General features: G+C 40.5%; 1 protein-coding gene across 1 annotated transcript in view; it reads left to right on the top strand.

The window, feature by feature from the left end:
- Positions 1-12065: 12065 nt before the first annotated feature.
- Positions 12066-22745, top strand: part of ghrhrb (growth hormone releasing hormone receptor b) — a 53312-nt gene continuing 42632 nt past the window's right edge. The window contains exon 1 of the mRNA XM_031282317.2: positions 12066-12395. Within this exon, the coding sequence (XP_031138177.1) occupies positions 12294-12395 (102 nt within the window). The 5' untranslated portion in view covers positions 12066-12293. The remainder of the gene's footprint in view (positions 12396-22745) is intronic.

A 22745-nucleotide genomic window follows, 5' to 3' on the forward strand; every position in this document is an offset into this window, starting at 1 on the left:
TAGTAGTCTGATCTGGCATTTCTGAGGGCCCTCCTATAATTTTTTAGACTATCTTGCCAATCTACACGAGATTCTTCCAGTTTGGTGGAATGCCATTTACTTTCAAGTTTTTGTGAGATTTGTTTTAATTTGCGAGTTTGGGAGTTATACCAAGGTGCTAGTTTCCTTTCCTTCATCATCTTCTTTTTGATAGGAGCAACCAAGTCTAAAGTAGTCCGTAGGCAGGCCGTAGCAGCGTCTACAAAGTTATCAAGTTGGGAGGGACTAAAGTTAACATAACGGTCCTCTGTTATATTAAGGCATGACATTGAGTTAAGTGCTGTTGGAATATCTTCCTTAAATTTAGCTATAGCACTGTCAGATAAGAATCTAGTGTAGAAACTTTTATTTAATTTCGTATAGTCTGGTAGTAGGAATTCGAAAGTTATTAAAAAATGGTCTGATAATAAAGGATTCTGCGGAAATACTATTAATTCGTCAATTTTGATGCCATATTCTAGCACAAGGTCGAGGGTGTGGTTAAAACAGTGCGTGGCCTTATGCACCCTCTGACTGAAACCAATAGAATCTAGCAGTGAATTGAAAGCAGTACTAAGGCTATTGCTGTCAACGTCCACATGGATATTAAAATCACCTACAATAAGTACTTTGTCTGATTGAAGGACTACGCATGATAAAAACTCTGAGAATTCAGATAAAAACTCAGAATATGGACCTGGTGCTCGGTAAACAACAACGAATATAATTGGCTGTACTGTTTTCCATGTTGGGTGTTGAAGATTAAGAACAAGGCTTTCAAACGAGTTATAATTTAGTTTAGGTTTAGGATTAATTAACAGGCTCGAGTCAAATATGGCTGCAACTCCCCCTCCTCGGCCTGAGCCTCGTGGAATTTGGGTATTATTATGACTGGGAGGAGTGGCTTCATTTAAACTAACATATTCGTCATGGCCCAGCCAGGTTTCGGTGAGGCAGAATAAATCAATGTGGTTATCTGATATCAATTCGTTTACCAATAATGCTTTCGATGACAGAGATCTAATATTTAATAGTCCACATTTGATTTTCCTATTCTGTTCTATCGTTGCAGTGGTTGTTTTAATTCCAATTAGGTTGTTTAGTATAGCACCTCTTTTGTTAGTGTTTTGTTTAAACGGTCTCAGTCGGGGGACAGACACGGTGGTTATGGGATTATGAATGGGTGATTGCTCTGAAGGGAGCACAGAGGGGCGTGTAGCGCTGTATCTAAAGTCTATATTGACTTTGGGAGAGTGTGTCTGGTCAGTGTGCTTGTGGGAGTGTTTACGGGATGTAAACAGTCAATCAGAGGTCTGGGTATGCAGGGCGTGGTGCAAATTTCCACGTAGCATCTGGCTTCCGCGTGTATTGGGATGAATCCCATCCCTGCTGAGCAGGGAGCCACGTTCCCAAAACAGATTGAAGTTGTCAATAAAACCTATCTTGTGAATGCTGCATGCGAGCTAGAGCCAGGTGTTAAGGGAGAGTAGTCTACTAAAGAGGCATGATCCGCGACCTAGAGATGGAAGTGGGCCCGAAATAAAAACCGACTTCCCAGTGCTTTTTAAAGCCTCAGTGAGAGTGGTAAAGTCTCGCCTTGTGTGCTCACACTCCTGAATCCGAGTGGACATGTCGTTATGTCCACAATGGACCCCGATGCGTTTGATAGAGGTCGGAAATGAGGGTATCAGGTCCATAACTTTAGCCAAGATGTCTGCAACTTTGGCTCCGGGAAAACAGTGTGTGACAGCATTATGAAACCGTAGGTCTCTAGTGATGGAGTCCCCAATAATTACTGTGGTTAGGGGGAAGAGCGGACGAGGAGTGGGGGGGTGTGGATAGCCGGTGACGGGAGCAAAACAGTCAGTGTCGGTTTCAGATGGGCAGGGAAAAGAAGAGGAAGATTGCTTACCGTTCGGTTGTGGGGATTGTTTTTGAGGAATGTTGTCATTTGGCCGATCCAGGCAGTGTAGGCCACCGGACCGTCTGACTACCGCATCCCTCAGAAGCTTTCGCCGCGCGGTAGCAATCGTCTTCCGTGACGACGGCTCAGTCAGCAATTTCTTTGTTTGTATTATTAAACAACGAGGAAATCCTGAGGGGGAGTGGGGACTCGCCAGGTGTAGAGCCGTAAGCATCATACATACACATAGGCACATCATACATACACATAGGCACACAGACATATGACATCCACGTATACATACATACTACAAAAATACAAAGGAAGATATCAATAGTGTGCCCTAACAGATTGTAGCATGTTTAAAGGAACAGTTTGGAAAAAATGCAAAAAGGTGCAATGGTATCATAGTGCAAGAGAGTGTCAGTGCAAGTACATTGCAGTGCAAATTCTATATCTATTCAAGTACTATTCAAGTTTGTTTACTTTGACTGTATCCACTGTTTTCAGCCCAAACTCTTTTTTGATTTTAGAAAAAGTAGAAATATATTAATTCATTGCCTATGAATGTAAAAAAAGTAATTGACAAACTCAAGAAGAATGTCAGTAAATGTGACAGAGCTGCACTTATAGTTATTTTTGTCACCTTTAGCTTATTCACAGTCTAAATATAAGTTTTTTTTTATATTTCTTTTCATCAGAGTTGCAACATGCTTCGAATATTTAAATTGATGGGGACACATATGTGAAGAAAAAAAAACAGTAAATTAGAGCCTGACACGTAAAGGCAAACAGCTAATAAATAAGAGGCAACACAACAAGGATGAAATGAGAAAAAGGCAAATATCCAATAAGTGCCTTTCAGTAAAGTTATCATAGGAGGTAATATAAAAGTCAGTCTAGCCTAACATCAAAATGAAATATGAAATTGTTACATAATAGTGACTCCCCGTGTATCATCATTCAAATCATCTTTATGAAATGTCTCCTCACGAGTCCCAGACCGAGTCTGAAGGTTATCACGCCCCGAGTGTCAATGAAACGTCCGTCAAAGGCGTCATCAACATCCCAGATCTCTCAGTCTGCAGGCAGACGTCAGTCACTGCACAAACAAAGGGCAACAGGGACGCGTGAAGAGGTCAATGATGCACACAAGCAGTGTACACACATGTGCTGTACACACATGTAGTAAAAGTCCTGTTGCTGAATATTGAGCGGGGGCTTTGAAATGAAGGAGAGACAAACACCTCATCACAGAGTTTCTATACTCTATCTCTTTATCTTAAGGACTGTAATCATGCCTGCTAGTCAACACAGTGAAGAACTGAAGGCTCAGTCAAGTGTCAGTGTCTTGCGTTTTTCCCAAAGAACTAATTCAGTATTGACTCTCCCTGAGTTCATCATCCGGCCACAGCTGCTTACACACTGACATTAGTGGCCTTTTGTCTCTGCGGACCAAAAAGGCTGCATAACATGAGTCCTAGAGAGTCCTAAGCTGCATCTCATGTTGCTCAAATTGCCTCCTCGAGTCCTCCACTTGCCTCCCTTCCTCGCGTCTTAGTCCCTCCCACCGAGGCGGCACGGGAGAGACGCGACGAAATCACGGGAGGAGAGAGGCAACGAACAAATGTGTTTTTAGAGGGATGAGACGTCCTTTCCTCTGAAGCGTCACATGAATTTGTCAGCTGTTTGGGCGGAGTTAGCAACTCCTTCAGCTGCACGGCTTCTGGGAAGGCTGCTCTCGTGTATCCTCGCCTATAGCTCCTCGATGATCCGTCCTCGATGCCCGCTCCTCGGTCCTCGGGGCAGAAATAAGAGCTTTGAGACGGCCTTCACAGAGGAGGGACAGAACAACTTCCGGTTCAGCCAAGGACCGAGGAGTCGAGGAGCTGTCAAATAAGGGCCATGAGATGTACCCCAAGTCTCGCATTGCCAGACATAACTTTTCCACAGCGCTGCAGAGGAAGGTCTGGCTAGTCCACACAGCATTCCGGGATGGGAGAAAAACTTGCTCTGGTTTATTGGCATTTCTTCCAATCACAATCATCTTAGGCGCTTACGGCGCCTCTGCAAAATAGCCTAGGGAAGGAACTTGTTTTGGTGGAACACGTGTATGTTCAAAGTTTGAGGAAACCCGTTTCGGCCGTTTTTACCCTGGATCTCGTTCTGTCAGTCATGTCCCAGCCTTCATGACCATAGGTGAGGGAAGGGACGAAAAATTGGCCGGTAGATCGAGAGCTTTGCCTTTTGGCTCAGCTCTCTTTTCGTCACAACGGTGCCGACTTCCTGCTTTGCTCCTGTAATAATTACAAGAGGCCACTAGAGGGCGCCACCATTGTAAACGGAAACATGAGTGGTATTTGCTACTTGAACAAAGGACTTATGGGAGTGTTTTTTGGGAGAGGACAGTCTCATTAATAGTGTGGATGCATCAACTCAAAAATTGCTCAAACATTAGCTGTGTACACTGCAAAAAGGACAATTTATGAAAGTCATACTATCTTATTTCAGGATTATTTAACATCATCTTTTCTCATCAAAAGTCCTTAAAACCTTGAGACAAGACAGCTGACCAGAAACAAGTCTGAAAAGATTGATTTAAAGAGCATGAATGTAGTTCTGTCAAGAAATGACAAGGTCATTTTTGGAGTTTTCAATGAAGGACAAGGCTGAGAGCAGCTACCAGGCTAAATCCACACCTAATGATTGAAAGTGAAGCACGCCAACTTTTCCTCTTCGCTGCTCTTCCTCCAAGAAGAGCTGAGGTGAGGATTTGATACGTGACACAGCCATCAATCTGTCTTCAGGGTTGAGAGGCTCATACAGCGTCACTGTGGGCAGTCGGGGACATGCAGCTGCAAACAGCAGGGGTCCAGCAATGACCACAACACACACACACACACACACACACACACACACACACACACACACACACACACACACACACACACACACTGTACAGACTGTACAGAGGAATGCTGTTTGAAAGCCAGCACCAATCCAATGTGGAGGAACAGAATTGGACCAACAGAGAAGAGGTCAGCAGCAGGGGTCCAGGTCATAGGTCAAGATGTCTGTTGATGGCACATCTTTTTTTAATTTATTTTTTATTGGTGACATTGAACAAGACAGGGCAAACGTGCTAACAAATTACAACATCAAACAATGACAAGGGATCCAAAACATAGGGGTCATAGTGGTATAAAATACAGAGTAACTCTGAGGAATTAAGTTAAATTAAAGAATTATTGGGATTGGGTGGGGAAGAGAGTGACAAAAGAAAAGGAGAAGGAAGAAGATGAAAAATAACAATATAGAGGTTCAATTGGTGAAATAAAGAGAAGAAAATAAGGCATTCAGTACTTACTGATTATAGTTTTAGTCAATGTGACTACCATAATGTTAATACTAAACTTTTTAATATAATGTATCAATATTAATAATAATAGTAGTGATTAAAAAAAGGGCAGGCTCAGTTTATTATGCAACTCAATTTCATACAATATATGCAGTAGGGTGTCCCTGCTACCAGGGGCGTCGGACTGGGGGGGAAAAGAGGACTGAGTACCTAGGGTCCTCATGTGAGGAGGGCCCAAAAAGATGCTAGAATGAATAGCTGTGGATGTGGGGAGGGGTCCATAGAAAATGCCTTTCTACAGGGCCCAGAATTTTGTGCTACACCCCCTGCCTGCTACATCTCTCTTTCTTGGCCTAAAAAAATCGTTGAAAACCCCTGATCTAAACCACAGATTTGGAGGTGAAACTGTAAGTGTGAACACTCTCTATGTCACATTATATTTGCATATAAAAACCATATTTGTGCATAACTACAAAAAGTATGGTTGTAATTTTGAAACCAACCCAGTTTAACCCAAGTCCTGTGATTATGTACAAGTGTTTCTTTAACTTTGAATTAGTTTTAGTCTTAGTGGTCTGTCTCAGAACTAAAATTTATCGGATGTAAATTTCTTTCTTTATGTTAATCTTGTTAAACTGCAATGGCTACCGAAATATTCCTTTCTTTTTCCCCATATGTATGGGGGATGAGATAGTCTCTTCACTCAGAGAACCAAGGTTACAACATAACCAAGCGATCTGAAACTAATTTAGCTATACTTACATCACTTACATTTACAGGAGACACATGATTTGAGTCCTTTAACTCTTAGAGAAATGATCAAGAGCCATATTTATGGACTCATGGTGATCAGGATTTTGCTTTTACAGTAAAACAGTTTCACATACAGTACAATATATCTATTTCTAAAAAGAAATGCTGATTAAAAAAAAACGTCTAGGTCATTTGTGATCAAATATACAAGCTGAGTGACGACAGAGAATGCATGTCTGTACTTTAGAGAGTGAGTAATGTATTTTATGAAATGTTTTCCCTCAGGTGGTTTTGGTTTTTCTAATAATATCGCAGAAGTGTAATGCTGTGCAGAGCTCTAATAAATCACCTCCTACAAAAATAACAAATCTCTGGTGTTTTTTCTTCTTCTTCATAAGACAAAACACGTTGTCTTGGTTGTTGTGGTTTAGACAGAGATGAAACTGAGACAGCAGATGTGGGAAATAACCGAAAGGAGGACAGTTTGTCCTCAAATGAAAGATTTATATTCCCTCTCCATCATTACATATACTGTACGTACACACACACACACACACACACACACACACACACACACACACACACACACATACACATTGATTCACAATATTGTATATGGGAAACTTAATACATTCCAAATCTGAGGACAAATCAATACAGATGTTTTTGCCTCCTTCAATATGAATCATGTATGTGATTTTCTCAAAGGAGCAGGCTTACAATTAGATGGTGGAAAACAGGCATTATATGGTTTGTAATTGGTCAAAAGCAAGATTCTTAGGTCCAAAGCTGAACTTACTGTAAATTAAGCAAAGTGCAAATAAACCACGGCTGCAAGCTAATTCATTGATTGTGGCCATTCATTAGATTTTATTTCATGCTTATTTGTTTAGGGACAAGTATAGACCTATGCTACACTCCACAGCATTTATAGCCTCAGCTAATTTGCAATGCAAACACACTTAAACACATAAAAGACAGTAAACACAAACTTAACAAGATTTTTAGGCCAAGGACCCCTTAGCTAAAAAAGAGATGGAGCAGGGACCCCCAACTACATACAATGTATAACATTTAATTGCATATTAAACTGGGCCGGATGGATGAAAAATCACATATTATTCATACATCAAGTTTTAATGTCTTACCTATAGTAAGCCATATCATCAAAAATGTGTAAATTAAATGTTTTTTTGCTTTTTGCAAAAAAGGCTTTGCTAATAATGTGTTAAAATAATGTTAATGTATATTTTCAGACATATTTTAATTTTTGATAAAAAAAAACTATCAAACAATTATCAAACAATAATCAGGCGCCCCCCCCTGCAGTAACTCCGAAGACCCCTTAGGGGTTGTGGACCCCCTGTTGAAGATCTTTGCCTTAAAATGCAGAACTAAGAACTGAGAATACAATAAAGCACCATAAAACAGGAAGCACCAGATCATTTGTGACCCTCTTCAAATACGGTTTCAGATGAAGTTTAAAATGATCCCAGTCAGGATCAGGATCCAGAAAAAGCTGTTTGTCCTACTGAGGATTTACGTAAGGGCATCTTGGATGCTGGGGAGCCTGGTTATGTAGGCATTTATATACAAGTTTAAGATTTGCAAATTTAATAAAATGATCAAAACTTTGCAACATTGCAATGATGAGACCTTATCGGCTTCCTGTCCAAAATTGTAATTGTTCGATTGTATATCATCGTAAAAGGAAGTGGTTATTGGAGATGCTTCTTGTGACCAAGAGGTTTCACAATAACTTAGATTTGAAAAGATCATAGAGTGCATGAAACTATAAAATGGGAGGCAGTCTCTAATAAGTTTAGATGTATGTAAGATGCTTTTCCAACCTTGTTTCTCAAATTCTAAGTGGGAGCCTAATATACGGCTGAGATATTCTACCCCTGAGACCTGTTCAATATGTTGCCCATTAATCTTAATTATTACTCATCGTGGGCCGAGCTCTGGAAGAAAAGCAAATGGACAGGTTTGTTTTTAACATTGATTGAAAGACATGAGTGTTTGCTGTTCTTCCCTGATTAAAATAAACTGATGATGATGAAACGTCACACTGAAAGTCTGAAATCACTGCATCAGATAGGACACATGATGTACTTTCTACTACTTTATTTGAGTGCCTGATGCTTATACAGTATAGTGCCCTTGACAACCACAATGCCCTTAGTTTCTACATGACTAAAAATCACCCAAAGGGCCACACATAGCAAAACTTTAACCAAAGAGGTGGCAGATCAGAAGATGTTCATAAATCAAACATTTCATAAATCAAACAGCCAGTTTTGTCATTTGAAGGTGCAGTAAGCGATGCAAACACAAATACAACCCCCCCCCTTCAGAAGTTCCAACCCCCCATGATTCACGGGCTGGCCAGCCGGCACATTTACATGCTGCCCCCCCACTACTATCAACTGTCTGTTGCTGATTGGCTGGAACAGTGTTTTGTGGCTTGTGCGTTCCTTTCAGTCTGTTTTCCATTTACAGAGCCAGGGCACACAGAAAATAAAGAGCCATGTGACTGTGATGAGATATTCACTGAATTTGACACAAAAATTAATGGATTAACATCGCTTACTACACCTTTATATTTGAGGGATTGTTGCCCTAAGAGCAAATCGTAATCTTACTGGACGTTTGATATGATAAATACAAAGGAGCACACATTATTTTGAGCCTTTTTCAGGTTTCAGGCACAAACGTAAACTAATGATAAAACTAACAATATGTGTAGCCTAATCCCCATATTAGAGTCACCCCTACTCTTCACTGGGCTCACAGGTGCTGTTCTCTGCAGGAAATTCATTGCTGGAAACGCCAAAGGCACCGTCTGTCATCAATCGACCTCTGCAAGGTGCCTCCAGCACACACACACACACACACACACACACACACACACACACACACACACACACACACACACACACACACACACACACACACACTGCTGCTCTATTGGCTACTGTCAACCTGCACTGTTTATTCTCACTGTTTATATAAAGTGTCCTGAGTAATGAATAAACATAACTGCAACGGCATGCCTACTGTACCACAGGACACACACACACACACACACACACTAAAGTAATAGTTCCTTATTTGTGTGATATGTTACCTGAAAAAGGACTGAATGGACCGCTGCGACATTTACACTGCACAAAAACACAACACAACCAATATTATCTTCAACAATTTACCCATAAAGTGAGACTGTGCGAAGTTTGCTAACATCAGCCCCCATAAGCTTGTTGCTCGTACCAGACCAAGACCGGCTGTAGTTTTAAAACCCCTGAGTGTATTTGATTGACCCAGGTTGTGTTTCACTGGCGCATGAATTCAACATTTTCATTTGTAAAATGACAGTAGTGCTCCCTCTAAAGTGACACAGAGTCACTTTAATCCCACCAAAATGACCTTTTTCAGTTTATTCCTCATGTTATTTAATACCGGGGTCAGTTTTCATAGTTTTCTTCATATATATGAACAGTTTGTGGGATAAATTTCCCACAAGAAAGCCTCAAACATATTGACATAAAACCATACAGTTCAATATTATCTCAAGGGAAGGTGTCTAAATAGCACGCAACTTTTCAGGACATTTCACTGGCTATGTAATGCCCTGTTGACATTATAAACATGTGGTTGTGAATTCAAATATAGCTGCTTATGTTTAGACAACAAAACTACTTAGGGTTAGGAAAAGATCATGGTTTGGGTCAAAATAAGTTTTTTTTTAACACTTTATTCATTCATTTTTCCAATTCACCTAAATAGTGTCAACAGACAGTAAACTACATACACCATAAATGACAGACGAAGAAAAGAATGACACAGATGCTGACTCTGAGAGTGACATAAAGTTCATTAATGACAGAAGAAGCCTGTCCTATCACTGTGAAACGTTTTGCATCCTAATTATGTGAGAGTGTACAGCAAGGATACAGGGATCATGGCAGAAATAACTAAAACAGTATCTACAAACAATAAAAAAAAAAAGCTTGACTCAAGGTCCATTTAGCATGATTTTCCAGAGCTTCACATAATAATGGTTCTTATTTTGTCTATTTTATCATCTGATATTTTGATGATAATGGTTTTAAAAACAAATATTGCATTTTGATGTACAATATACAGAGACAAATCAACTGTATATGACACAGGAGATACAATACTAGTAAGTGGTTCTACTTATAAGGTTAGTTTTCTGAATGTGATTCCAGTAGACTGTGTGTTAAGACTGACTTGACACCCAAAAAACCTCTGCAAAGGCTCGCATGAATTAAATGCTTAGAAAGTGCAACTACATTAGCTTTAAATAAGCAAAACTACAAAGAGCCATATGAAAGTGCAGCATTAATATATATATATATATATATATATATATATATTAGTGCTGTCAGTTAAACGTGCTATTAACGGTGTTAACGCAAACCCATTTTTTTTATTGCAAGATTGTTCTTTTTGGCATAGCAAACTTTGTAGTTTTTTTCACATGCTGCTGCAACAACTAGTAACGTTAGAAAAACTACAACACTGATCTAGCTAGACCGGAAACAAAACAACAGGCACGCCGCACACACTTGTTTGGGCGTGCGAGCCGGCCAAAGAGAAGTAGGCTAACGTTACGTTTTGAGTGGATGGCGAGCGCGAGACGCCAAAATGGATGCCAATAAGATTCTGAATGGAAAGTTTACTTTCAAAAAGTTGCCAAATGGTTCCATTGACAAGACCAAAGTGATCTGTGTGTTTTGTCGTTGTGAACTGAGCAATCATCGCAGCACGTCCAGTCTGAAATACCACTTGATGGCCAAGCACACGGCTGATGCCAATTCTCCGCCCCCTCATCAAAGCCAGGCCAATCCACTTTTCCATGTTGATAAGAGCATTAAAATGAGAAAAAATTATTGAACAAAAAGAAATCTAGGGACATTTATAATAGATAGAAATGTGCAATTAATTGTGATTAATTGTGAGTTAACTATAAATTAATGCGATTAATCGCGATTAAATATTTTTATCGTTTGACAGCACTAATATATATATATATATATATTAGGGGTGGTACGGTTCATGAAAAAACATCCGAACTGCTCGGTTCGCTTGTCTCGGTTCGGAGCGTGTGTGTGTCGCACTTACCGACGTAGTGCCCACTTTCGACACCTATGTTAAAACACTTACTGGAAACGACGAGGGGGATGAGCGTGACGAACATATGGCAGCTGATTGGATGAACGCGTCACGTGGTTCTTGCTGCTCCCAAATTTCAAAACAGACTCTAATGGTGTCTCGTTCTGAATACGATCTTGTATTTTATGAAAATAGTTCACCGAAAAGTGTTTCTGAAAACATTTTAAGTGAGAAATAGGCCATACAGTTGCTGAACTGATTGCCAGCAACGTGATTTCGTTGTGTTCATACAACTAGTGCAGTGCCTGTGCAAAATCTGTTTTTGTGTGTTTTTAGTAATTCTGCAACATCCTTAAATTCGGGAATTGTTGTTTGTTTATTCAAAGTCAAAGACAGTCCAAAGTAGTGCTACTTTGCACATTTTTGTGGGTCTGAAGTGTATTTCACATTTTAGCTGCCAAAGCTCAGTCAGCGTGCAGTGTGAGAGGGGGAGTGGCCAGCAGCTAGAGTGGCAAAAGCCAATGTGTGCTTCTTTTACCGATATATATTTAACGATATCTTTTTGCATTTCTAATCCAAACAACGTCAAACTTGGCACTGCACTTACTCGCCCGTAGCAAGACACCTGTCAAGTTTGAAATCCATCGGACGGTTTGAGAGATATGCGCATAACACACAGACACACAGACAGACAGACAGACGTTCCTGCAATTTATAGATAGATGACAATAAAGTATCTTGAATCTTGAATCGTGTCCTCTGTCATGTGTCAGCGCGCAGCTGCGCTCCGCTCAGCGCCTGTGCGCGCCGCTGCAGTGCCAGCGCCTGTGCGCGCCGCTACAGCGCCTGTGCGCGCCGCTCCGTCTCTGCCTTTTCAGGGAGGAGCGCACCTTTATTTGGCTCAGTGGAGTCCCGGCTCTCCCTCGCGCGTAATGCGGACCTTTTCCTACATCGGACACCGGAGAGACACCCGACAACATTCATATCGGCAAACGGCCAACAAGCGGCTCATTTCAAAAAGAAAAAAAGGGAAGTGATTTCTTATTGTCGAAGTCTGATAACATCCTTGAACATATTTTGACTTTTTTTTTGTGCGCGTAGTTTTCAAAGTGAACAAGAATGTTATTGCACAGTAGTCTTATCTCTGGAAGCTCGCGGTTGAAATGGATGGCCACATTACTTCACACGGGTCTGTTCCTGCAGCTGGCGCTCTGGAAGACGGTGAGTGCACGCGCAACACTCCGGTTAACCTTATGGGTCTGCAGGGTTGGCACGAGGAGGTTTATGATGACAGTGTAGGTTGTTTAAGACCTTTTTTTTTTAGGAACTTGATCCTGGCACCCCTAAAAAATAATTGCAAAAAAATGTATTGTGATAATGTGTTAATGTGTTAATGTATGTGAGCTAAGGAGTTCTGATCTAGGAATATCACAACATCGTGAAACTAAAGCCAGAATCTAGACACCTTGGTCATTCAGAAAATCATTCTGAGCTATTTTCAGAAAATAGTGCTCAGTCAGCCATTAGTCAAAATCGCATAAATATCAAATTTTCAAAAGTTATTGATACTGCATTTTGTAAATATCTGCTTTTCTATAGATTAATATCCAATTTCATTTGTAATACCACCTCATGTTTGTACCAATGGCCCCGTGGCTCATCATCAAAGTAAGTTTTCTCAGAATTGTTGGTGTCCTTCTAGTTACATAATGCAGTGTTTCCCCTACCATGATAGTCCAAAATGATGTTAAAATGCACAGTTAGCACAGTAGAATTTTGAACGTACACATGTTCCACCAAAACAAGTTCCTTCCCGAGGCTGTTTTGCAGAGGCACCGTTGCTCCGTCCGGCGCTTAGATCCTAGATCAAGACGATTGTGATTGGTTTAAAGAAATGCCAATAAACCAGAGCATGTTTTTCTCCCATGCTGGAATGTTGTGTGGAATAGCCAGACCCTCCTTTGCAACACTGTGGAGGAAGGTCTGGCAATGTGAGAATATTGTCCATGTGCAAATGCCCTCACAAACACAAACAGTCCAGACGAGAAGCAATTTTCTGCAGATATCGACCTGCTGCCCTCGTGTTGTCTGATGTGTCTGAATTGGATGATCGTAACATGATTAACTGATGGATGATTCATTTGTCTGGAGTAGCCCATTATTGGCTATTCTGTGTGGTGATTTAATATTCCAGATTATTACTTTATATTTTGCTGTCAAAATAAGAATATCCCAACATTTTATAAAAGAAACACAAATCTCGGAGAAACTTTCATCTATCCACAGAAGCAACCAGTGATAAAAACACATACACATATAGCCCACCTCAAATAAATATTCACTCAATAAGAACAAAAGATCCAGTGGTGTCTCCTGTGACTCCATTAACACTGGACACTCACTTGACTCTGCTGCATTTGGCTCCGGACAGACAGCAGCAAAGAATATCTTTTTTTTCTGCATATACACACCGGTTTGAAATTCAAATAATGCAGACAATTCAGGGTGGAGAATATTCCATTTCACCCCTATTTATTCTTGGATTTCATGCCACCGTGGAGGCCTTTCTTCTCCATCAGCTGACCTGATGGTTTGTGTCCATTGTCAGCGTCATTTCTTCCCATTCATTTCTATGAAAGCAGCCCTGCAATGCATTTGGGTAGCGTTGAGGGGACTTTGGAGAAGCGGGGCGTCGGTTCGCCTGCTCCTCATTTGAATAAAGTTGATCTTCATGCAAATGAGGAGCAGCCAGGTCGGCTCGACGCCTCTCAAAAGCTGACGAAAATCTTTTAAACTGACCGTTGTCGATCTGAAATGAAGATTTCTTGCTTAAATGTTTTCAGAAACACATTTTGGCGAACTATTTTTGTAAAACAGAGATCGTATTCCAAACGAGCCGCCATTATGGTCGGTTTTGAAAGCCAGACCCACGTGATGCGCTCGTCCAATCAGCTCCAGCCATTGCGGTTGTAGGAGGGTGGAGACTGTTTTTTTGCTTGTCAGTGGTCAGTGAAGAGAAACTGGTGGCAAGCCCACTAGCGTGCAATACTGGGAAGAGGGACGATCCCTTCTGTCAAAACAACGCGTATATGGACATGTACCATAAGAGTTCATGGGTGGAGGACTACGTTTTGTGACACGTCTTTCAAGAACCTGAAGGCTGTCAATGATCCTGTGTTGTGCCTTCCTTTATTAGCTGCTTCCTCCTCCAGAGACTCTGAAGCTGCTCATTTTATTCTCTTTGCCTTTTCATTAAAGATCATTGTTATAGCGCAGGATGGATGTCTAATGCCACTTATTGGCCTGCTGGATCACTTTAATTGCATCAAAGTGATCATGGCATGCAGGGCGACACATTCTCACTCCCATCATCTCTCTCAACATTAAAAAGCGTTGCTTGGTCAGGGGCCTTTGGTGTTTGTTACTGATGCAAAAAGTCTCTTTTAGTGTGCACACATCCACATTTACATGCATTGAGTAAGCAGCATTTTTGCTGTTGGTGGAATGACTTTTACTACTTCATACTGTTGGGTAGTTTAATCCATACTGTATGTTTTTTATGGAAAATCTCAATCTGTTAAGTAACTTGTCCTGACGTTAAATGACTTCCAACCCTCTGTCTCCAGACAAGTCGTGCCTCTGCTCTAAAAACAACCCGTTATTCCTTAAAGTCACTTTTAAAGGCCACCAGTAAGCAGTGCAGAGAGGTCTACATGGAGAAAATGTTCTCCAGTGTTTCTAGATTATGTGAGTTACCTTTCCTGGTGGCCATGTTTTGTTCAAACGGAAGGTAGTTAATTGATTTTTGGGGCGAATAACGAGCAACGGTAATCCAGTTGCTGGAATCAAAGGCAGGAAGGGTTTGTGTGTCCGGAAATGAAAAGAATGATGCAATTTCAGGCTGACAGATGGCAGCCTCTGTTATGTTGCTAAAATGTTTAAAACTTGGGGCCCTTTATTTCAGTATTTGAGGCTGGTGGATGCCAACCTGCATGTCAAGACCCCTCTGATTCTTCACAAGATAAATGTGATTGGTCATGAGATGACTGATGGAATAGGAAAGATATAAAAACATTGTTATGCTACATAAATTTATTAATTTGTTTCTCTAATCCTTAAAACAATCTTCAAATGACAATGCATCCCCTTCCCTCTAAATGGACATTTGCCCTAATTTTTTCTTAATTACGAGGATCTTCACACCAACAAAACTTGTATATACTAGACTTGTCTCGCATTGCCAGACCTATCTCCACAGCGTTGCGGAGGAAGGTCTGGCAACAGGAGCATACACTCCTGCATAGGAGAAAAAAACGTGCTGGGTTTGTTTGCATTTCTTTAAACCAATCACAATCATCTTGAGCGACGCTAAGTCCCGGACGCAGCGACGGTAGCTCTGCAGAATAGTCTCGGGAAGGAACTTGTTTTGGTGGAACATTTGCACCCCGCAAAAGAAAACGCCACATACAATATTAAATGAAGTTAACAATTACAGTAAAGTGAGCTATTTAAATTAGCTGGATACATGGTTAAACATAATTTGCTCTTACCAGTGTATCACCATGTGTACTTCATCCATAGCAAATCCCACCAAAATGTCCCAGTTAGATAGTAAATGCCGTGAACATATTCTTTGTAAATCTTTACAATCATTCCCCGAACAAACCAAGCAGGCCTGCCTTGTTGCAAGATCCAAATTCTCCTTAAAACTTGCCATTTTCAGCCTAACGTTGTTCAGATGTTCCGGTTAATGTTGCTCGATCCAACCGTAGTTTAAAGTTAACACAAAGAAAGCGGAAAGGGAGGGAAATCTGGCAGAACTTTCGGCGGCACCGGAACTATCCCATAAATGAACCGTTGTCGATATAGACTAATACTTGACTGACAGTTGATTGGGAAGTATTACTTATAAAGAAACCAAAGAGAGAAAACACTGATAGTCAAATAATACGAATGAGAAACATTTGCTCATGCTATGACCACAGCACAGAAACTAAAGCCTTAAGCCATTTTAAAGAAGGGACACCCAGGTCGTCTCTCCTTAATGGTACAATCCCTAAATGAACTTAACAAAAAAGTCTTCATTCTGTCTGTTAGTTGATTTCAAAATGCCAGTCACATGTTGCTTACGTAAGCTAAATTTAGAAAAAGAACAGAACATACCATTAATCCTGCAGGGCCCAACCATGAGGACTCTCTCTCTGCTTCTGTCCTCTCTGCCTCTCTTCTCAACAATGATTAATGATCTCAAAGCTTGTGTATTGTCAGTATTTCTCACTCCGTTTCCTTTTCTCCTCAGGTTTCGCTCCAAGTATATATGTCTCTGTCTTTCCTCTCTGCTGTTTCTTCAAAGCTTTCAGTTCGTCATGATTGACTAGTTTTGTGTTAAAGAAAGAGTAGACGCTCTCCAGCAAGAAGCCACGTGCTTCAGGGACAGCTTTGCAAGTGTCGCAGAGGACCAGATTTAGTTCATTGGAATAGCAATGGAAAACAATTGCTTCAGGACGTTGTCTAAAGCTCTAAGCTCTAATTCCAACTCTTGCCCCACTTATAACAAGGGCGCCATCGTGTGCTTGAGCAACAGGCGTGAGATGTTCCCATCCATGTTTGACAAACTGCTTCTCTATGGTGTTAGGGATGGGGTTAACATTGAGCTTGCAAAATTCAAGAAATCGCTCCTTTACCATGTCTTGTGAAGTCATATACCGAATACCTAGTCTGTATCGATGACGTTTCATTTCCAGGTTTGTTCAGGTGCCGGCTGAAATTCCACCGGATGTCCCTCATTTCGGCCGGATTTTTTCGTCACCTTCCTCTTTCTTTGTGTTGTAATTTTAAACTCTGGTGGATTTATGAGGACTATGGTTAACTGCTCCTCATTTCTCTGCAGGGTAAATCCAGACAGCTAGTTAGACTATCTGTCCTATCTGAGTTTTCTGTTGCACGACTAAAACAACTTTTAAACGTACACACGTTCCACCAAAACAAGTTCCTTCCCGAGGCTATTTTGCAGAGGCACCGTCTTAGGTCTGGCAAATATTCCAGTATGGGAGAAAAACGGTTTATTGGGATGTGAAATGACCGAACACATAAAGCAAGTAGCTCTGAATGCCAATCCCTTGCTTCCTCTACTATGATTGAATACATTTTTGCTGATTTGAGCTCTAAAATATCTTTTGCAGTTATGATGTCAGAGCAGCTTTGGATCCTCTTATTAAGGGGCGGCTGTGGGTCAGGTGGTAGATCGGTCGCCTGCCAATTGGTTGGTGGTTCGATCCCTGGCCCTGCAGTCCTATGTCGAAGTGTCCTTGGGCAAGACACTGAACCCCAAAGTACTCCCAATGCTGCGCCATCAGAGTGTGAATGTTTATCTGATGAGCAGGTGGCACCTTGTACGGCAGCCTCGGCCACAGTGTATGAATGTGTGTGAATGGTACCTGTACTATGTAAAAGCGCTTTGAGTAGTCATTAAGACTAGAATAGCGCTATATAAATGCAGTCCATTTCCATTTCCATTTATTTTGGGATGATAATGAGATGTAGGTGGTGTGTTATGGAGATTTGTATGTTTGTAAAAATGGATTGAATTGCACTCCATGAAATTACCTTGGTAATCACTATCTTCCCCTTCATTGTGACCCCCAAAAGCAATTATGTATGGCCTTGTGTATCGTAGATCTCATGCTCCCTGAAGGATCAAGGCTCTTTTCCAGTTATACTGTACTCACGAGGGAATATGTCTGGTTGTTTAGGTTTTGCATAGAGCCTGCACACTAAGATGAATGCAGCTTTTTTTTATACAGAGTATTCCAGCCACTCAAAGGTTTGAAACCAGCTCTGTTGGAACGCTCATTTTTGTACGTCAAACTGACTGGGTGGGAAATATACCTTTTTACTTGCACTGGCCCTGTTTGTAGGGTTGCTAAGTCAAAGGCTTCGGCTATGTGTGTATCTGTAGCAGAGGCCTCCTGGCTCTTCTCTCCTTCATCTTTCCTGACTCTTTCCTTTCCAGTGCTGGTTATCGTTCAAAAAATGTCGATACCAGTACCGATACCAATACCGTGACTTCAATACCGGTTCCTAAACAATACTTTTTTCAATACCAAATTTATAAAATCCATTTAAACAAAAAGAAATTACACCATTGCACATTACGGCACAAATCTTTTTCATTTATTCTTTCCACTCCTACTACGTGAGTCCCGTCTCTGTGCATAACGAGTTTTTCCTGCGCATCTTTACGACTTGTAACGTTAGACAGCAATCAGCAGCATTATATACCTTTTTCATGGTAGACATGTTGACATGTCATAGTAGGAAAAGCACAGGTGTATTCAAAACCATTAATGATGGCTGCATTCCACTTAGGAGAGGCCCTGGTATTGTGCATGCTGACTCACTGACATAGCTTACTGGGACACTTGATGGAATTGAGCCATCGTTAAGGTTATCAATTTCTATTGTGCTTTTCCTACTATGACAAGTCCAAATGTCTGCTGTGAAAAAAGGTCAATTAGAGCTTTGTAGAAGCATGCTGCATGCTTATTGGCTCACTGAGGCTGATGAAATGTACTCCTTAGGGATTGAAATTAGGTATTGAGTGACAAGGCATTTTTCAAGTCAGTGCCTAAAAAGTATTGAATTTGGTACCCAGCCCTAGTCCTTTTCTCACTTCAGTTTCCACAAGTTGCTCTCTCTCATCTCTCACCCCTCCATCCTTGGTCCTTCCTGGCTCATCTTAGTGTTATAATAAACACCCAAGTTCATAAGCTCTCACTATGACAAATTATTTAAACAAAGGACCTGTTTAAATTTAGCCGAGAAAAGATTCCTGTGAGCTGGGTAGATGCCGGTTGGTTAAGAAGCCGTTGCAGTTGAGTTTAGCCGACAAAAAGGTGACCGCCATACGGCTACGACAGTTAAGTTTAGGCACCAAAATGACTAAAACAAAAGATTGTGGTTTGGATTCAAACACCGTTTCCCTTAAGTACTACCCCCGGGACACAAACACACGTTTCCTGGGTGAAAGTCTTTTGTTTTCCCCGGGAAACAAACTCCGCTCCCCGGCTTGACTAATCCATACATGACCTCCTTCCTATACGGACCAGAGCAGTCTTGTACAGCAGCAGTCAATGTGGTGCACACAGCAAAAAATACGTGGAATACATACGAATTACAGTGCTTCACTTATAGCTATATGTATGCATGGTTCATGAGATACATATGATTCATATGTATCAATCTTACACTTACACTAACTACTACTTAGTATTTATCTAATAAAATAGCTTCACACCAAATAGATTATATAATGATAAAGATAGGTTTCTGTTAAAAAAAACCTATACATACTTACCATAAATCTCATTATGCCATAACCTACATCTTGCACTGCCAACCTAAAGCTAAACCTACCTACCAACCTAAAGTTTTTTGTCGTTTTCTTTGAAGAAAGGAGAAAACTTCCTCTGCATCATGATGACCGAACTATAACCTGACAGTGGTCAGTGTGCTGGTAAAAACTGCTGCATCAGCCTCGCAGAATTATGGAATGCCGTTTCATTCAATATTAAATAAATTACTAAATAAATACATAAATAAATATGCCTTTGAAATACATCATGAAATAAATAAATGAGGCAATAAATACATAAATAATTAAATAAATGTAAATATTCATATATAAATGAATCAATTAGTTAAATAAATATGTTAAAAGGTTTTACTTTTACTTATTTCATGGTACTTTTATTTCATAAGTCCACGTTTATTTATTTCAAAAGACTTTTATTTCATAAATCCACATTTATTGATTTCCCTCTCTATTTATTTCCAGTTCTTATATGCAAATCAGGGGGCGTGGCTATCTCTCACATTCAGAACAGAGCTGTGGGCAAAAAAAGGCTGGTGAAGTGAGAGTGCGGACATAATGGAAGACATCGGTGGGCTCCGAGATAGCATGCTATCATTAGCAGTTCAAATTGATCAACATGGTTTATCAGCAGATACTATTTTGGCACATATTGAAGAATTTTTGGAAATACTAGGGGGAATAAGTGCTCTTCAAGAAATATACATAGATGATGAAGTTTTAAATGGGTTTCGGACTATGTGCCTCTGTGTTGTTTTTTTATTGGTTGATGCCTTCATTTGCTGTGCAAAGTTCAGAAAAATCGACATTGTTTTGAAAAAAGATTACGTCACTTTATCGCCGCATAATATTCGCGGTCTGTGTAAAAGTACTCATGACAAAAACAACTGTCGGAAAAAAAACTACATTGACGTACAAATTAATCGCATGAAAAAAAAACACCCCTGGTGTGTAAAGGCCTTTAAAGTCTACAGCCATGCTAGCAGATGTAGCCTACAGCTAGATGTACTGAGGCCCAGCGGGGCTTTGAGCTAATTTCTAATGTCAGCATGCTAACATGCCCACAATGACAATGCTAGCATCTCTCTTTAGTGTGTTAGCATGGTAACATTTGCTAATTAGTGATTAATAAAGTACAGCTGAAGCTGACGGAATGACATTAGTTTTGTAGGAATTTTTTGCTCATAAAAGGAGGAAACGTTGACCTGATGATGGTGCAAAATGAAAAATAAAAAATATCAAACTATTCCCTTAATGTGTGTAAAGACAGGATGTGAATGAGAAGAGAGGTGTAATGGATGCAATATAGCTGTGTGTCATTGTGCAAAAATTACTTTAATTACTTGATCCGGAGGTAAGATGTAGATTGAAACCATAAAAGGGCCAATAATAGACACACCCACACACACACACACACACACACACACACACACACACACACACACACACACACACACACACAAATGACATCAGAGACTTTGATTACCTGTCCTTTGTATCACTGTGAAATTGTGAATTTAAATGATGCCGGCTCGCTAAAGGTTACTGGAGGCGACCGGCGCCCTGCGATAATGACCCGGTTAAGACAGTGATTGAATTTAAATGACATTGCAGCCACGTAAACTGTTGCCATTTAGGACTGAGGGTTACAATAATTAAAGTGCACGCTGAAATGGCACTCCAGCTCTTCACACACACACACACACACACACACACACACACACACACACACACACACACACACACACACACACAATCTGATTGTATCATTTTGCGTCTATAAAGTTGCGGAAACATGTGCCGGGCTCGTCTCCTCATCATAAGAGTTCCACCAGATTCTCTGCACATCACTAAACCGTAAAAATGACACATTGTGCTGCTTCATAAGACAGCATGTTGTGTTACTATCTTGCTTGTATGAAGGAGGTTAGTTCCATAAACCTGCAGCGCAGATATTACTGCGCTGTCTTGTGTCACGGTGAGGCTGCTCTGCCAGATCGAGCTGTTCAGCTACACAGACTCATTTGTTCCAGCTGTATAGGTATAAACTCATAATGATCAAGGAGTTCATGGGCCACCCAGTTTAGATAAATTGTATAAATGTTTAGGCTATTTATATTAAATTCTGCTCATGTACAGTTCCGTGTTTAGGGAGCACTGTGGATTTATCAGATAACCCTTAAAATAGAAAATCAGAGAATCTTCAGAGAAACCTAGGTGAGAGCTGTTGGAAAATAAAGGAGGATATCTGAAGAGTGGCCCCCACCATGATTCATGTTGCTCTTACAGTCTCATCCAAGCATATTAAGCCTGTGTTATGTAAGGAAGTGACAGGGTTATTTGTCAGATACAAGCCTGCATACTGTATAAGGCAGTAGATCCCAACCTGAGAGTCGTGAGCTCCAAAAGAGGCAAGATAATGATAGTTTTTATGATAATAATTACCAGTTTTGGAAACAAAATTCTGCTGCACAAAATTAGCATTATTCTTCTGACTTTTCTCTCACCTCTAGTTATTTACCCTTTGTTATTACTGTTAAGTTTATTTAAATATACCATATTACCTCTTTGAGCCAAGTGTTTTAGAAGCCAACCTGTGGACCTAGGGAGGGTGGTTGGGGGGGTGGATGGGTCAAACAACACAGGACTTTCACCCAAGAGACCGGGGTTCATGTCCCGCGTGTCACATTTCCTAAACCCAACTGTCCCTTTCTTGTCTCATTCTTTTTTTCCTAAACCCAACTGTCCCATTCTTGTCCTGTTCTTTTTTTCCTAAACCCAACTGTCCCATTCTTGTCCTGTTCTTTTTTTCCTAAACCCAACTGTCCCATTCTTGTCCTGTTCTTTTTTTCCTAAACCCAACTCTACCGTTCTAGTCCCACGTGTCACGGAAGCGTACCTTTTATAAGCCCACCCACGATTTTTTCCTTAACCGTCGTGTTGTCTTCTGGTCGACCATGCACTTGTTGTCCTTCTGGGTCAAAATTAACACTTTTTTTCTTTTTTTTTAAAATATTTTTGACACATTTTCTGACGTTTTTGTCACTTTTTTCAATGTTTTTGTCACTTTTTTTAAATAACATCACTTATTACCAATAGTTTTACACTTATTTTTTGGAATTCATGGTCAGTAAATCTCAGTTATAGGAGATTATAGCTAATTTTGAAATGATGAATGATTTTGACTGATATTAGAGGAA

Source organism: Sander lucioperca, chromosome 11, assembly GCF_008315115.2.
Source record: "Sander lucioperca isolate FBNREF2018 chromosome 11, SLUC_FBN_1.2, whole genome shotgun sequence".
NCBI classification, from domain to species: Eukaryota; Metazoa; Chordata; class Actinopteri; order Perciformes; family Percidae; genus Sander; species Sander lucioperca.